Source organism: Glycine soja, chromosome 20, assembly GCF_004193775.1.
Source record: "Glycine soja cultivar W05 chromosome 20, ASM419377v2, whole genome shotgun sequence".
Taxonomy (NCBI): domain Eukaryota; kingdom Viridiplantae; phylum Streptophyta; class Magnoliopsida; order Fabales; family Fabaceae; genus Glycine; species Glycine soja.
Genome location: NC_041021.1, coordinates 2,050,978 through 2,069,089, shown reverse-complemented (window position 1 = coordinate 2,069,089; position 18,112 = coordinate 2,050,978). Strand labels below are relative to the sequence as shown.

Below are 18,112 nucleotides of genomic sequence, written 5' to 3'. Positions count from 1 at the left end.
TGAAAGGAAAATCGAGAGACTGCAATCGTTTCCAACATTTAAACATCCTAAAAACATATTTATATATTTTCAGCAGTTGAACTAAGACCCACTGGCGTACCAAACATGACTTCTACCCTTGTCATACTAACAGCACCCTTCCCAAAATAAGGTCTACCGCAATGGGCAGAGCATCCTGTACATCTTTCTGAACTTCCCCGAAATACTATACCATCATAGAGAATGGCATGTGTGAGCCATACGTAAATGCTCAAGCCTCAAGCTATATTCTATTTTTGTGGACAATGGAAAATTAAAAAAAGAAAAAAAGAAAAAAGAAGCTTGAATCCCCCAGCAGCATTGTCAGCTAACAAAAGCCAACTCTACAAAATCAGGGGGAACATAGAAGATCATCTCTATGGTTTGCAAACTCAAACCATGATTTGCAAAAAATCAGCAACTTGATTTGCCTCTCAGTAAGTAAGCATGAGTCTAATGAAACCAACCGCTGCAGCCATCCCAACAGATGAGACACCAAAATGATACATGGAGGAGCCACACGCCTCTTTGAAATGCGGTTTCAATCTGCTTCAGAATCAGGCTCAAGCCATCTTGTGTAGTTCACAAGGTGTAATTGGAGCATTGTCTTCATTGCCAGGGTTCTGACAACTGTCAGATCCATCCTGAACTTCAGTACTAATGGGTGATCTGCCAACTTTTAGCATTCTTTCTTCAGTCTTAGTAACCCTGCCAGCACATCTAACCTTTCCAACATTACATTCTTGAGGAATCCAAGGCAGTGATTGGGATAGTGATTTTTTACTATCAGTCATACATAAGCCTTCCTGGAAACAAGAAGTTGCAATTGAAGCATTGTCATTATTGGAATTCTGTAAACAGTCAAATCCATCTTTAACACCAGCAAAGTAGTCACCATCTTTTGACATTTCTTGTTTAGTATTATTTCCTCTGCCAGTACATATGATCTTACCTGTAAGGTGTTCTTGACAAATTGAGTGCAGTGAGTTTTTACCGGCAGATGCTGATTTTATACTATTCATCACAAGTAAACCTTCCTTCATAGGACACGAAGTTTCAATTGGAGCCTTTTCATTACCAGAGTTCTTTAAATATTCAGATCCATCTTTAAAGGAGGAGCTGCAATCTTTTGGCATTTCTTTGTCAGTATTAATACCTCGGCCAGCACATATGATCTTATGTGCATGATTCTCTTGACATTGACGAATTGAACGCAACGATCCTGTGTTCAGAGATGCTGATTTTATACTATCCATCGAACATAAACCGTTTTGCACGTCTTTGCAAGAAGCTGAGGCAAAAACATTCTGGCTTATGTTGTCAAGACATTTTGATCCATCATTCAATGCAGTAAGAGCACCATTGATTGCTTTTTCTCCTCCTTCACCACAGCCATATCCCCTGGCACGACTACTATTATTCTTATCTTCAGAATGTGTTCGATGAATGTTTTGTACTTCAGCATTTGATTTAACATTAAATGCAGCAAGAGCACTATCAGCTGCTCTTTCTCCTCCTTCAATGCAGGCATATCCCCTGGCATGACTACTCTTCTCAGAATGTGTTTCACTAATAATATTTCTTACTTCAGCATCAGCTTTACTGTTGTCCGCAGTTTGAACAAAAACACAGCAGCTTTCCTTAACATCCTTAACAGTATAACTTCCAAGAGATGATGGTACTTGTAAGTTTTGAGAAGCACTGAGGTCAATGCCCTTATCATCAGAAGTTATACTCTTGCTGAAATTTGGGCGGATCAACTTTCTTTTCTTTTGTTGCCCAAACACCAAATTCTCATTCTTTTCACTCTCATTGGAGCTTCTGATCTCATTTTCATCACTAAGTTTCCTCACTTTGCTACGACGCTTGAAATCCACAAAACATGTCTCTTCAGCTGTTTCTTTAGCATTGCCTTCAGTTGCAGTAGACAAATCCATAGTTTGATTAGTCAAGGCATTTTCAAAGCAATCACCCTCCTTCTTCCTCGAGCTACTGATTTGAGTTTTATACTTCAGACTTTCAGCTTTGTTGTGCATAGGCTTTGGCTTTCTTTTCTTCATCCACTTGTTGTGATTCAGCCGAACCCTTTCCATCACTGCATCAACTGAAGTATGGAAATCATAACCCTCATTCCTCACATTGTTTCCATTTTCTTGTTTGCTATCCTGCATAAAAGATAATCGAGAAAAAACACTACTCTTTTTCTTTGGATAACCAGAATTATTATTTTGAGAACCACATCCAATATCATATTCATGGATTAATGAATCACCATCTTTGAAATGACCCTCATTTGCCCATGAAATTTCAGGAGTATATGTGTCATAGTTCTTCGGTAGTGTTATGTCATGACTCAGGTTTTCTTGCAAAGTTGTGGAATGAAAATTGTTGCCTAACCATGATTGGTGGATATGGAGCAAAGAAGAAAAGGGATCATGTAGACTGCTACTCCTTCCAATATCTGGAGGAGGGATAGAAGGTGATAAGGATGGAATGTCGCAAGCCTCATAAACAACAGATTCTGCTGCCAACTGATCAGAATTTTGAACCGTGTTGAGAGGCATGTAATCCCTGTTGCTACTATAAAAAACAGAATTTTGCAAGTCACCCCCAGCAGTGTGCCACCTGCTCATGTCTTTCAGTTCTTTACGAATGAGACATGGTTGACTGCTCAAGGATTTCCTTCCATAGTTGTTTGAAGGAGAAGTGCTTTCCATTATTGGCTTAGAACCATCATTAATTCCAGCAGATGATACCCGGCTAAAATTTAAACCAGGAGCATCTGGATCACACAGAAGGGAGTTACTGTTAGAATTAGTATCTCTTTGGGTTACACCTGTATTGTTTAAGATCTGTGACTGGATTGGGTGAATCATTGTAGAAGTTGGCCTAAGCCGATTTTGAACAAGAGGATTATGCTCCAAAATATGCTTGCTGTAAAAGCCAGATGGATTGACATCAGAATTATTCAAACCAGGAATATCATTTGAAAATAAAATCCTCTGATCAGTCTCTGGTAGGGATTTACTCATGAGCCCATCCCTAATTGATAACCTTCCCTCACCATGATTTCTAATTTTATCAGATGGACTTTTGGAGTATCCACCTATGAAGTTTGGCCTGAGACAGATATCCATATAATCCTCATTCTCATATGCAGCAAACCTACTTTCATTCTTTAATCCCAAATAATCACTAACATACTCACTTGTAGTAGTATCCACCGAAAACTGAGCAGTCCTTCCTTGCTTAATATCACTTGCATTTAATCCAGTATATTTATATTCTCCATTGTACAGCAAAGAATCTCCTTGGCGATTAGGCATTTTGATGGCTGAGATGCTACCACCCACATCTTGCTCATTTTGAAGTCTTTCAATACACATTCCATGATCAACAGATCTTCCAACTTTGCCTAAAGAGTACCACTCTGATTTCAAGTCTTCATTGCTGGACAACAGTCTCCCAGGAGAAGCCTCCGGTTCTAGCCTTCTCTCATTGAACAAATATAGAAGTTCATGAACCTACAACAGATTGATATAAAATATTTTAGCAAATCATCCTCATTTTGTTAAAAAAACTAATCATGTCCAACCAAGAGCAGACCTGATTTTCAGATAGCCCAAAGTTAAACTTGTTTGATGTAAAGTAATTTTCTCTGATTGCATCACGGAACAACTTTTCAGGCAGTGGCTTACAGAGCCAAATTGCATCGAACTTAACCTAGAGCATATCAGTGCGACCATAATATATTAATCTCAATGCAATACAAATGCACTCTTGCACTCTGAATCAAAAGAAGGCTTTGCTCATTCCTGATGTGAAGGGAAATTTATAAAATGAAGTTATTGAATTCTTACCTGAGCAGGAAATTGCTTCCCCACTTTCGCAAACGCATTTGGTACTATATTGATAGCTCCATCACAGGATGCCTTGAACACACCATGCAGTTGTCTCTTCTCGTATTCAAATAAGAACAAAATCATTCCAGTTTTAATCTGCTCTACAAACTGGATATCAGAAGACGGGAGGCCAAATAATCCCCTCTTGAAGCATTCTCTTTTTGTTTCACTATTTGACATAAAGATTGCTCCATAATCTGGGTCTTTTCCATATGCATTGTTGTTCTTATCATTGATTCCCATGGAGATATATTTACTAAACTATACACTGTCACATGAGAAAATAAACAACAAGGTTTGCATTGTGTAAAAAATAGTCACACGTATCAAATTCCTTTCAAGTTTCAAATATCATCAGTCAGTATTTAGCAAGATCAAATATCAACCACGACCGTTACATTCTACAGTTTAAAATTACAATCAACAACACACAAAACCTAGGCATTTTCCATCACCATTGTTGTGCTTATCATTGATTCCCACAGGGATATATTTACTATTCTACGCTTTCATGAGAAAAAATTAACAACAGGGTTTGCAATTATGCAAATATAGTCACTCATAACCAAGGTTTTAAAAAACGGTTCACAACCATGATTTAACAGCAATACCAAGATTTTTTAACAGTCCATCGGCGTTTGGTACCACATCAACCGTGACCGATATTTAAAACCTTGCTCATAAGTCATAACAAATGTCTTCCAAACTTCAAATATCAATCAGTATTCAGCAAGTTCAAACATCAAAACCACAACTATTAAATCCCACAGTTAAAATTACAAACAACAATACACAAAAAAAAAACGTCCTTAAGAACTGACACGCAATCGATTTGGTAACACTAAAAGGAAAACAAGGCACATTCACTTCAATCACAACGTAACATAGGTTTTCTATCCAATTAGATTAATACAGTTCAAACCAACCAAACCTAAAATATTACATCCCCTTTTCTAATTTCTAGTTTCAAAACAAAAAATATATATATAATCCTATACAAACAACGACTCCGTAGTATGATCGAAACAAAAACAACTACGAAGAATGTCGACAAATTCATAATGAAAAACGATACGACGAAAACATGACAAAAAAAAAATAGAACAAAGCGCCCAACGCAAAAAAAAAAAAAAAAAAAAAAAAAACTTCGTTGGAACATCGCAATGAACAAAATGTTCTGATGAATAGAGAATGCGTAATGTAATAAGGAAAAGGAAAAGTGAGAAGGGAAGAGAAGAAGCGTACCGAAGAAGAAGAAGAAGAAGAAGAGAGGGTTTGAGAGAGTGAGAGTAAAAAGGGTAGAAGCGAGAGAGGCGCGATTCTGTGTAGTGACTGATGGGTTTTGTCTATAATTTTGCAAGAGTGGTGACACTATCAAACCGTTCTTATAGAGGAAACCGTAATCTAAGTGGGGCCATTTTTAAAAATAAAAAATAAAAAGGTTAAAGGATAGGTTTGAACTTTCAAGGATTTCCCCCTGTGGGTGACAACAAGAAACACATGACACGTGGAGCCGGTAGGTATCCCACTAGAATGGGCGCTGTGATAGGAAATACAATTTTATCCTCTATAATAATAATTCTCTCTAGTGGAACATACTCTTGTCTACAATAAAAATTACCCAATAAATAATTCATTTATTATTACATATTTTACACGATTTTTTTCTATATCAATTACTTGAGGTGACTAGTGTGTTGCTTCTAGTTAAGGAATATCCTATGTTAAAAAAAAAGTATAATTTGATTAAAAATTTATATATATTATTTTGTTGATCTATATAAATCATATCTTTTTATTGATTAACAGCATAAACATAAACTATTAAATGCAAATTAGAAGTACTTAAAATAAAATTATAAAAATATATTTTATTTTTTTATTTAAGGATTTGTTTATTGTTCTTTTGCTTCACATACTCAAAGATGAGAGGTTTTTTATTTCAACTTTCAATTCTACGCGATGGTGGTTAGTGGTGGCGGTTTTGCTGTTTGGTTGCGAGCTTGGGAGGAAGGAGGTGATGGCTGTGGTGTTTTTGTTTTTGAGGTTAAAGGAGATGGTGACTGTTGGTGTTTGGGGGAAGGAGAAAGGTTAGAGATGAAGGTGAAAATTAGGGTTCACAAAAGAGATAAGGGAATGATTATTAATCATAATTAATTAATTGTTAATAAACAGAAAATTAGAGGCTTACATCATTAGTTATTTGGTCAACATTTACATATTGACCACAAAAATAATTCAATGAAGGACCAAAATTATTACTTTTAAAAATCAAGGGAATCCAATTTTATAATTAAAAAGTAGGAAATGAAAATCATTCGATTCACAAATTACGATTATTATTATTATTATTATTATTATTATATATAAAGATTAAAATACTCCTCCTGAAAGAGAGCATTTTTAGGCATTACCATTCAATACTAGTGATTTTTCTTATACGGAAGCACTTTTAAGAGTTATTGGCTGGTTTATATAAACTTAAAAATATAATTTTAAAATAATCATTTTTTAAAATATTTTTTTAATAAGCATATAGGATTCTTTCTTCAAAATAAGTAAAAAAGTAAACCTTTTTAAACAAAAGTAATTTATACAAAAAAAAAAGTAAAATAAGTAAAATATAATTTTAAAATAAAAATATTTATTTTATTAAAAAAGTATTTTTTAAATAAATAAATTTAAACAAACTAAATCATTATTATTATTGAGACATATACTTCATCTCAATATCATATTAAATATTTTTTAATTTTAAACATTTTTATTGCTTATAAATATATTTTTTAAATTTATTTTGATTTAACACTTAGCTAAAAAAATCACTCTTTTTTTTGTCTTTATCTATTTTCTTAACTGTTTTGGACTATTTTATTATCTTTATTTCTAAATTAAATTTCAATATTTTTTAAAATGAATTATCAAATAGTTAAAAATAACTATCCATTACTCACGAGAAAAAGAAAAAAAAATTGCCCATTAGAATATGAATTATAATAATTGACTTTTGGATATAAAATAAATAGTATTAGGATGAGAATACTCATCTGCATTCAAGATCTTCAACGAAAATTAGATACTTCGTTCGATAGGTCTATTTCGTACTAATATTATTGTTAATAAAAAAAAGAAAAAAATTATGAATTATTAATCATAAATCTAAAATACAATTTATATGTGAAAATTTTTATTTATTATGATTTTAATTATAATTAAAATTTATAATAAATATTTAAAATTCCTGATATTATAGTTGTTTGTACACGTTTGTTATTTAAAATTACTGATACTATAGTTGTTAGTATTACTTAAATAATTTCCAGAACTTAGTTTCTGGAAAAAGAAAAAGAAAAATAGTTATGATGCTATATAAATGTGTAAAAATATAGATTCTAGGGGGAAAAATATTCACTACAAAGACCGACATCATGACATGATCAAGTATAACATGTTAGTGCAAAAGTGCATATCAATGTTTAAAAAAAAGTGTATCAATTAAACTCTTATAGAAAAATATGAAATAAAAACTAAAAAAATATAGTTATTAATTCATATTTCAATGCCACAAGCCTTTGTAAGATGTTATCATTTTTTCTGGGCAAAGGTGGTGGTTGTATCGCAACTCAAGCTGTTTATCTACCAGTCATCCTCATTCAAAATTTACAACATCGATTGGGGGAAGAGAACTTTAGCACCTGAGTAAACAGATTTAGCATCATCTGCACAAGAATGACGGAAAAAAAATAGGGGGGGGGTCATAATTGACATCATGGTCGTAGAAACACTCAACAATCAATAGCCTAAACCTTACAAAATCTTAATTCACAACTGATGAGGATACACTATTGAACAAGAGTACAACATAAGACTTTGCCTTATCAAACTCTTCTCGTTTTTGGTTAGACCATGGGATATTCCTACATCGTTTGAGCATGGGACTAATCTGTGCTATGGCTTTAGTCATGCCTTGATCTCTAGGTGCTTCTAGTAAGTTTCAAAAATCAAACTTCTGCGTTGCCACTAAAACTCAGTAACATATAAGATAAACAGAGCCACACCTTGCCATTAACTCGATTTCCAATTTAATGTACCATGAGGTTACAGATTAATTGGTTAGCAGTTCTAAACTTCTAATGTCTAAGTGCATGTTTGGTCCAACTTGTTTTAGTCTTTTAGAGAAACAATTGTTTATTTTTTCCATCTCCTAAGAGAGACTTTAAACAATAAGTGATTATTTTTGAAGAAATTAATCTTTTCCAGACATGCACTAATTCTCGCACGGGTTCTCAATAATATTGTATAATATAACACTATTCGTGTGATTCTTTGTTATCAATAAGTTAATCTTTGGTACACGGCAACATTATAGGCTTTTGTATGATTCGTACTTTTGCAATTCACATGAGAATTCACATAAATACTTATTAGGCTTCGGATGAATTTTCCATTTCTCACACACTGATTCAATTCCACATAGAGGCTGCCAAATCTCCAATCACACAAATAATAGAAAGTGAGAAAAAGGAACCATTTGTTACCAGGGATGCTAATTAGTTCACTAACTAACTTCAAACATGAAACATGCAACAAAAAAAGCAACTAGACATGCATATGACCATGGCTATAACTAAATGCATAGCTAAAACTTTACCTGTGATAGCAGATAAACTGAAAGTAGATGGGACATTAGCCTCAACCTCCACTACAGCTTTAGCCACTGCAATGCCAACAGACACACTTTGCATAATATCTAATCCTGCACAAATTGATGTGAGTGTTCCACCAACTAAGCAATCACCAGCGCCAGTAAGCCTCACAACTGATGCAGGAAGAGAGGGAAAATGCACAGCAAAGAGATGAGAGCTTCTATCAAGTTCTGAAAAACCAGAATAACGACTAGGTGGACATTTTTGCATAACAGTCTTGAATAATTGTCCTCTGAAGCCACACTGATTTGTTTTCTCTGCAGGCATTTTAAATTGTCTAGGCCATCCTTTATTGCATAAAAACACTCCATTAGAGCCAAAGGTCACTAGGACCACTTTAATGCCTTTTTCTAGCAAAACCCATATTGCTGGTTTCAGCATTTGAAACAAAGATAATACTGAAATATTTTTCTTCTGACTTTCTTTAAGTGGATGAAACTCATCACTGCCAGATAAAGCATTCGCCATCGCAATAAGTTCATCTTCATTTGGAGAAGCAAAAGTTACCTAAACAAAGTATGCACAATTTAACATATCTAAAAAAATTTATGATGTTGGTAAAGTTAAATCACATGCACATTGCACAATGTAATATATCTAAAAAAAATTAGTGATGCTAGCAGAAGTTTAAATTTACACATATAATAACAATGTTATTAAGATAATGAATATCAAGAATCCAAGACAACACAAGGAAAGTTGCTGACAAGTGATACCAAACAAACTGTTTACAACTGCTACAGATTATGTAAATAACTAAATATTGTAATTAGGGATATTATGAGATGTTGTGAGCTGTATGTATTTATATAAATAAATTAGGGAAACTGTTATTCATTGTATTTATGACTTATATTATAAACAAGAACCTCCACTTTGTAAATTAGACACATAGAATTCAACCTACGTATCTCATTCTCTCTCTTTCTAAACAACTATTTCAGACTATTGCAATGCCCATTTACTCATAAACACATTTGACCAAACCATGAAACTAATAGACCTAATAAAGAATATGATGTTTGTGTAAAGCATAGCACTCACATACTCGACAATAGAACTGATTCTTCGGGATTTAGTAACTGATACTGGCTCAAACCATACAGGACACGCCATGTCAATCGCCACTGAGAAATGTAGATATTTATGCAAAGGGAAAGAACAACTTTTGTAGTTAGTTCATAATCCAACAGAGAGAGGGTAAAAGAGAATTAAAATATTAGCATGCAATGTACTTTTACAAGCAGCTTCAAGAGAAGGATGACTCAGATTTGCATCAACCATTAACACTGGAGCAGATAGTAAAGTGTTTTTGAAGCGAAAGATCCAGTCAGGTGTCAGATATTTTTCCTGCAACAATATGATTGAATTATATTTCTTTTTACTTGCTTCCGTCTTTTATAACAGCTTTCATTATATAAATATGTAAGGTTGCAAAATACATCTTTTAGCTTGCTTAAGTTTGGAGATTACTTGATAGCTTAATCAACTTACAAGAGCTTCCACACTAGCAACACCAGCTGCTACCTCACCATTAACATCAAATATATTGCATACTACTGGAGTCTCAATATCTTTATCCTTCAAAATACCTACCTCAAATTTAACAATGTACAAAAAAACCATTACTTTTAACATTTTTATGGCAGATCGAATGATGACAGCCGCAAAGCCAAAATAGTGTACCTTCTATAGATAGGCCAGCAGATTTCCACTGATTCAACAGCAGATTTCCTAGAAAATAAAAAATAAAGAGAATAAAGGAAGAGTTTTGTAAGTTTCTTCTCTAGATTTATTCTCCAAATGCCATTCTGATCAAAGTGTTTTCTGATACTCACACAAGTCATTAACAAAGAATCAACTGTGGAATATTCTTAACTGATTGGCATGACATGCATATCAGTTCACATCCTTAGAATGATATATTATTCAGAACATTATAGATTTGGTATACTTATAATTTGTTAATTATAGGAATAAGTGTAGAATGAAGATACTAATGAAGTGTAGAAAGTCTAATATTGTAATCAGGGATCTAAGTATCATTAAATGTGTTCAGTCACTCAATGGTCATTTTCTATGTATTTAACTGGTTAATTAAGTGTAGAAAGTCTAATATTGTAATCAAGGATCTAAGTAATCAAAGACAGTCTAAATGGTCAATCAAAGCATCAGACACAATAATTAAGCCACCAAGGGGTCCAGTCAAATCTAGAATCTTACTGGAGTTGATTAGTAGGAGTTTTCAAGTGCTTTAGATCAGATTAATGAAGTATTATTGGGTAAAACCAAACTGCATCTATTTCATGTAGAAGGGCACTGTTTATTTCTAGGATTGGATTTCTTAAGCCTTATTATTAGATTTCAATCCAAGAACTATTTCCAATCCAGCAATCCTATACACTCTATGATGGCATAGTTTCTTCAGAAAATTATTTTATAACAATTTTTGTTTTAAGAAAAGCAACACTACATTAGTGCTTTAGTCTCTAAGTAGGACAGAAACATACATCCAAATTTTGATAAATGAATCAGAGAAATGTCTCCACTGCGAACAACTGACAAATTTGAATATAAACCAATCAAAGTTGCCATAAAGGGTTCCTCTTGACCATAATAAATGCTCAAAGTAAAAAAAAAATATGACAGCAATGAGAGAGAAAATGTTTGTGATAGTAACAATTACCTGCCATGTCAAACCCAAGAGCACTAATCATGTATGGCTTTGCTCCTAGTTTTGACATGCACTCGGCTACATTCCTTGCCACACCTCCTTGGACATAATAGACCTGACAATTCTCCGGTATAAGAATGAGAAAGAAAAAGGCAACAATAAAGAATTTCCAATCATGGCAATGAATGAATGACTGCTTATGGTTTTTACATCATTAACAAGATTGAGCTAACCAATGCCTATTGTTGGTCTGAGTGGTAAGGAACTTAGTTCCTCTTAACCAGAGTTTTGGGTTCAGTCTTTTCCCCTTGCTCAAAGTAACTTTCCAAATATCAAAAGTTTCAGACCCGTGGAAGAAAAATATAGTGCAGGCATCCTCCTTTCATTTACCATTGACTTAGAAGCAAATTTTCATCATCTTCACTTAATGTAGGAGATAGAAGGTGGGTTAGATGGTTAAGGGAGAAGGGAAGGGGGGAAAGGTCGTGGCCCATGGGTTCAATTTCCTCTGCTAACAAAATTAACATTCTAGCAAACTAATTTTTGACGATAAAAAGCAAAAATCTTCACTTAATGTAATCAATTATCAACTTGAGACTTGATAGTGATCAGTACTAACAACTGAATCAAGGGTTGTATATATAGTTGTTCTCTTGAGCAAAATTGAAGGGATTTCAACTTTACATTAGCAGATTAACAACTAACATTTTCCGATAAAAAAAAAACATTAACATATATATATATCATAGTAACTAACTAAGCAGAAGTAAGATACAGTCCCAGAAAAGCAAACAAAAATGAAAATGAAACATGCAAGTAAAGATGTGCCTAGTAGGTTTCTTTTCTTCTTTCTTCTCAGATTGAATATAGTTTGATCACTAACCTTGCCAGGGGTAGTGGTTCCAGGATTTGCTAGCATTGAAGGTGTAGCATGAATGTCCAATACCATACCCCCAATTATCACCGCTTCTCCATCCCCATGCTCCATTTTTTTTACCTCTTCCCGCAACCTTACCATCCAACAACAACAACAACAAACAACCATCAAATGAATTTGCATAATATGCAATAACAATAATAAAGAAAAAAGTGAGATTAATAAATATTAATAAAAACTAGGGGGGATAAAGAAATATTAGCATAGATAGAGTTTGCAGGAGATGCATCACAGTATTATTAGTTTCACGAACCTGAGTTCTTCCCTTAATGCTACCCTCCTTTCCTGTTACTGTTTTTTTTTTCTTTCTCAAATCCCACGCTGGCAAAGAATCAATCAAGTAGCAAATAGCTATCCGATCGTTGCAATGCTATATAAATCCAATGAAAATGAAATGAAGGGAACAGGACAAAATCCTAGGTGTTTGTTCAGGTAATGGATGAGTCAATAGATGAGAGAGAAGCAGGAAATAACCCTTTGAGAGACTCTGTAGGTCAAATCTACAAATAAGTTTTTTTCTTTTTTTCTTTTTTTTTTAAGGTTAAATTAGTTTTTTTTCTCTCTAATTTATTAGTAAGACATTAAATTTGGTTTTTTTTTATTTTTTAACATTTAAGATTCAATTTTGTCTTTTTTTTAATTAAATTGACCGTATTAAGAAAATGTGTATTTTATAATAATTTAAAATCATTTAGTGATAATTTTAAATTGTCATAAAATGTAATCATTTTAAAAAAATTAAATTCTAACAACTTAGAATTGTCATAAAATGTAATCATTTTAAAAAAATTAAATTCTAAAAACTTAGAAGAGGAAATTGAATATGATATGAGTTGCTTGTGAACTAAATTGACCAGGAACAATTTGAATTGAGTGTATTTGGATTGAATTATGAGTTTAGATTTATAAATTCCATCAGAACCAATAAATCAAATTTTTAAGAGTTGTTTGATTTTGTTTTCGCTTCACTTTAAATATTGGGACTCCGAATGTTGGGTAGTGGTTGAACTCCTTTAGGTATATATATTATTATTTATTTTAATTTTTTTCATATTTATTTTTTCTGTTATGTTTTTAATATTAATGAATTATAATTTATTTATTTGTTTGAGTCAATCTACTTGCAACAAATTTGATTAATATATTCATCATATTAAATGAATCAATTTTATTATTTTTAGACACTTGATAATATTGTGTTAAAGTTCAATATTTGAATGAATCATGATATAAAATAATGATTTTAAGAAAAAAAAAAGATTAAATTTAAATAAATAACTCATTAATTATAATCAAACCAAACCGTCCATAGATAATTAGGATGAATTGAATTTAAAAAAAATTATAAAAATCCAATTGAATCAAATTTAATTTGGATTAGATGCTCAAGTTAACCAAAATGAATCCGGAAACGCCCTACTTTGAATCTAATTTAGAAAAAAAAAATGTAACCAAATAAATAAATACAGTAAAAGACTAACAACAGAAAAAAAAAATAGTACTTGGAGGTGGTAAAAGTCAAATTTAACCCTATCAGCCCTACGAAAATGATTGGCAAATAGAAAGGTCTATTGAGAAGAAGCAGAGTGAGTGCAGAGAGATGGCTTGCAGACAGTTGTGGGCTTCAAGAGCTGCTTCCTACCTCAGGATCTCCGTGTTTCACAGAAGCTTCTCTAACGGTAATCTCCTCCTTCCTCTTTTTCTTCTTCTTTCTATGATACGTTTTTTCTTTTCCTTTGCTTTGTTTCATTGATCATTTACGCTGGTTTTGTCGTCACGTCACGTGCGTGGCGTGGACGAAACATGCGGATCGATCTTGATCCGTGCCTTTCAATGTGTCATTTGAAGTTCCGATTCGTTTCTTCTTCTTGATGGCAAAACTCACGTTTTGGTGTTTTCTGATGTACAATGTACTGCATGGTGATTATCATATATATATATATATATATATATATATATATATATATATGTAATAGTGTGGGTTCAGCTGTGTCTGGTGATCTCTCAGGTTATGTTGCAACTGATCAAGGTTTCAAATATCGGTCTTGGTCGCGTTTGTTTGTTGATATCGCAGACAAATGGCAGACAAATGCGGCCGATGCGGTTCAATTGTGATCTTACTGTCGCAGATGGTTAAAAAACCTTGATGTTCAAATCACGGTCGTGGACCGTTTTTTTAAAAACCTTGCAATTGATGAAAAGGAAATAGAATGAATCAAAATGAAATGACATTAGTTGTCTCTGTTTATATTGTTTTAATTAGGATGGAATTGAATAAACAATTTGTTCAATTGAACATGAATGACTATAGGAACATAGATTCACATTGGAAGTTCATTGGAAAGTGCAAATAGAGGCTGAAACGTGTAAACAAACAAACAGACGCTAACTGTTTGCTAATTTTTTTTAATCCTTCGGCTTACCTCCTAACAATAGTAGTTGAAAAATTCTAGTGTATTCCATGGTAAAATGTTCAAAAGAATGGGAGAAGTATTTTATTTCATTCCATCTTGTTCTATTTTAATTCCGCCCTTATTTAGATATTCATACATAGTCATATTTGTTATGGTCATTTTAATGGGAAGGAAAGAAACAGAGTATGATAATAATAGAATGCTTTTGTTGTTGAATATTGAATGACAACAAATTAAAGGAGAGATTTTTACCTTTCTCAACAGAGAAAATAGTTTATAAATGCTAAAAATTTGAATGATTCCCCCTTCTTACCCCCCTACTATTTAAGCTAAGTCCTTGCCCTTCTGCTAAAACAACCAAACTACTTCCATAACTACTTTCTAACCAAATACATAACTTTATAACTATATGTAACTACTTCTATTACTTCCTAAACTCCAAAGTCCAATGATAAACAAAGATTTTAGGTGGTTACTGGTGTATCTTAGGAAGGAACCAGTTCTGGCATCAGCAATGTCCTATTTCCAAAATTCATATTTCCACCTCTGAGTGGCTGTATTCTGAAAGTAATGAACAGTGCAAAAAGAGAAAAAGTAATGGCACGGTATTGCTACTCATTGTATAAATTATGTTTGATATTTATGTAGGCTAAGTCTATTGAAGAACTTGTTTGCTTAGGATTTGTCAGAATTTAGGTTATGTTATAGGTTACAATTGTGGTAATGACTCTAATTAAAAGAAGAAAGATAAGTTGTAATTGATTCTTTCTTGTGTCAAGAATACAGTTTGCCACTATAATTGGATAAAGTTAGTACTGAAAGATGGTGCAATCATGCAGTTAGATTGTGTCAAAGTATGCATACTGTTTTTTTCTTCAATGAACTTCATATCCTCTTGACAGTAAACTGTAGTTGTGTTCTGGTTGCATTTAAAATTTGCATATACTATGTTTTTTAACATTTAAGTCTGCGAGTTATAATATCCCTGACATTGTGCCATCAGTGTTATAACTTACTAGAATGTCAATCATTGTGACACCACTTATAGAGTGAGTTTTGACACAATGATAAGGTGGTTTACCTTCCAAGTTGTGACTTAGTCATAGGTCCCTGTGGCTGAAACAGCTACTCTAATCAGGGGATAAAGTGATAAAAGATTCCATTGTTATTAACTTCTTTACATGTGAACCATGCTCCCACCGCATTTCTGCGTTGCTGCTTCCTATCCCTAAAGAGACCTCAGGTTCTACTCATTTCTCGTTCTGTACTGTTTTTCTCTTTTTTTTTTTAATAATGATGGGTATTATTTAATCATTTCTCAATTTACATTGGTTTGATACAATCTCCATTTTCCAAAAAACTAATTATCTATTTTTACTTTGATAAGAACTGTACCGTCATCAGTTTATGCTTTTCCCGAACAGTTTGAGTAAAGTTTCTCACTTTATCTTCACTTCGTTTTTTTTCTTTTGGATATGGGCTTTAGTATGCTCACTGAAAGTGTGAATCCTAGTTTTCAATGGTGAAACTTTTTTTTTCAATAATGAAACTTCCCAATGCTTCTGAGAAAAAAAAAAATTCTGTTAGTTTTGGTGTGTAATGTGTATCAAATTTTGTTGGAGAATTACTTTTGGACCTACGTTATTTAGAAGAATTGGGGGGGGGGGGGGGGGGGGTGCTGTTACTCTTCTTAATGGCTGAGTATTCTGCTATTATTTGGTTGCTCTCTGTTTTCTCTTTCTTTTGCTGCTAGTACTAGTGTACCAGTCAGATTCTTCTTCTAATAACTTGACTGATCAGATTCCAATATTTTATTTATTTGTTGGGTGATTTAGCAACAAAGTCAATTAATGGTTTTTGGCCCAAATATGGCCTCCCTTTGTTACACCTACAGTTTTGAATGATCTGAAGTATGCTGATTCTCATGAGTGGGTGAAGGTTGATGGAAATTCTGCAACTGTTGGCATAACTGATCATGCCCAAGATCATTTGGGTGAGGTTGTGTATGTTGAATTGCCTGAAGTGGGAGCCACCGTGACACAAGGAGAAGGTTTTGGTGCAGCTGAAAGTGTGAAGGCAACTAGTGATATTAACTCTCCTGTTTCAGGAAAAGTGGTCGAAGTTAATGAAAAACTTACCAGTTCTCCTGCTTTGGTGAGTAGTATTATTGCCTAATTCCTAAAAGAGGTTTTTACATGAAAGACAAGATATGAATGCATGCCTAGTGTATGTGAACTTTAAATATTTTTTCTTCTTTCGGTACTTTCTTTGTACACTCTGATCTAACTTTTGAATCACCAGGTCTATGTAATGCTGAAGTATTGAAATGTTTTCTTTTTTTTATCAACACCAAGTATTTTTCATCTTGTCCTACGTTTCTTCATACAGGTCAACACAAGCCCTTACAAAGATGGATGGATAATTAAAGTGGAGATGAGTGACAGTGGTGAACTAAACAACCTGATGGATTCAGAAAAGTACTCCAAGTTCTGTGAAGAAGAAGATTCCAACCATTGATAGCCTTGCCAAGTGCTTTCATTAGTACTCTTCATGATGTTGATCATGTTCGACTAGGGAAGCTAAAAATTGCTTGATTTCTCCTCCTTTCGTTCATGTGTCTTGAATATATTTTTGTTTCTCGTGAGCTTCAAATTCAACGGGCTAACAATTTTCACTCTTTGCCTTAGAAATACGAAATTAAAAATGTGGGAAATCTTTTTTTTTTTTTTAAGTTGGTTAGGAACAAGAAAACAGGATGAGAGATAAAGAAAAGAAAGATTTTATTAAATGGAATGAAAAGAATAGAAAACAGGAGAGAAATCCCTCATCTAAGGGTTTCTGCTTCACAAAAACAAAAAGTCAATCTACAGATAAAATAAAAGATGGAACGAATAATTTCCCCTTGCCTCAAATTTATTTAACTCACTAAGCCTTAAATCATATCCAAACTATCTTAACTAACACGCCGTTTTCCATAGTCTTAAAAAAAAGAATTATTTATGTATGAAAAATGTGTTGAACGCATTTGGAAATTAATTTTTAGAACATTTACCTCTTGACAGAAATATATTTTAGAAATTTGTTTTAAAAAAAGGAAAATATAAAATAAACGAAAATTGTATATTTAACTATTGATGTGTGAATTTAATAATTGCTTCGACATATTTTGGCCCTCTTAAAATATATATTGTCATCCTCAGATGCTCACCAACTTCGGGGACCCACCATTCTTCACCCCTATGGCCCTATGGGTCTTTGTTCTGCCCATGTTGGTACTGTTTAAGATTCCTTCGGCCAAAAAAATTAATCATAGATTCGGCCTTACCGAACACAAAGGCCCACTTGGCACTTATCTCCAATTTTCTGTATAAATATAATACCATTTTGCTTATGATGCATAAAAAAAGTAACAACAACAGAAAAATATCCGTTCAGTTTTTCTATATTCTATATGAATACAA

At 33.1% G+C, this 18,112-nt stretch overlaps 2 protein-coding genes across 7 annotated transcripts; one reads left to right on the top strand and one right to left on the bottom strand.

Annotated features, from left to right (window-relative positions):
* Positions 1-12,705, bottom strand: LOC114403307 (pseudouridine kinase). Of its 6 annotated transcripts, none has more exons than XM_028366181.1 (9): positions 12,491-12,705; positions 12,184-12,310; positions 11,313-11,415; positions 10,313-10,360; positions 10,121-10,218; positions 9,862-9,976; positions 9,671-9,753; positions 8,572-9,133; positions 3,912-4,188 (listed from the first exon to the last, which is right to left on the bottom strand). In XM_028366181.1, exons 2-9 carry the CDS (start codon positions 12,286-12,288, stop codon positions 4,022-4,024), a joined length of 1,281 nt encoding a protein of 426 aa, XP_028221982.1. In that variant the 5' UTR covers positions 12,289-12,310; positions 12,491-12,705; the 3' UTR covers positions 3,912-4,021. The 6 variants fall into 6 exon arrangements, with proteins under 6 accessions (XP_028221980.1, XP_028221981.1, XP_028221982.1 ...); XM_028366182.1 differs by lacking the exon at positions 3,912-4,188 and adding an exon at positions 7,295-7,639; XM_028366183.1 differs by lacking the exon at positions 3,912-4,188 and adding an exon at positions 7,295-7,615.
* A 1,052-nt stretch (positions 12,706-13,757) lies between these two features.
* LOC114401680 (glycine cleavage system H protein 2, mitochondrial-like) lies at positions 13,758-17,355 on the top strand. The gene is made up of 3 exons (XM_028364255.1): positions 13,758-13,916; positions 16,546-16,805; positions 17,040-17,355. The coding sequence occupies exons 1-3, from the start codon at positions 13,838-13,840 to the stop codon at positions 17,166-17,168; spliced, it is 468 nt and encodes a 155-aa protein (XP_028220056.1). The 5' UTR covers positions 13,758-13,837; the 3' UTR covers positions 17,169-17,355.
* The last annotated feature ends 757 nt before the right edge of the window (positions 17,356-18,112 follow it).

Excerpts from the sequence above, each read along its gene's own strand:
- LOC114403307 (XM_028366179.1), bottom strand. The coding sequence starts at position 4,163 with ATGGGAATCAATGATAAGAACAACAATGCATATGGAAAAGACCCAGAT. Across the intron at positions 3,742-3,878 it reads GGAAGCAATTTCCTGCTCAG|GTTAAGTTCGATGCAATTTG; the intron begins GTAAGAATTCAA and ends GATATGCTCTAG. Across the intron at positions 3,543-3,624 it reads TTGGGCTATCTGAAAATCAG|GTTCATGAACTTCTATATTT; the intron begins GTCTGCTCTTGG and ends AATCTGTTGTAG.
- LOC114401680 (XM_028364255.1), top strand. The coding sequence starts at position 13,838 with ATGGCTTGCAGACAGTTGTGGGCTTCAAGAGCTGCTTCCTACCTCAGG. Across the intron at positions 13,917-16,545 it reads TCACAGAAGCTTCTCTAACG|TTTTGAATGATCTGAAGTAT; the intron begins GTAATCTCCTCC and ends TTACACCTACAG. Across the intron at positions 16,806-17,039 it reads TTACCAGTTCTCCTGCTTTG|GTCAACACAAGCCCTTACAA; the intron begins GTGAGTAGTATT and ends TTCTTCATACAG.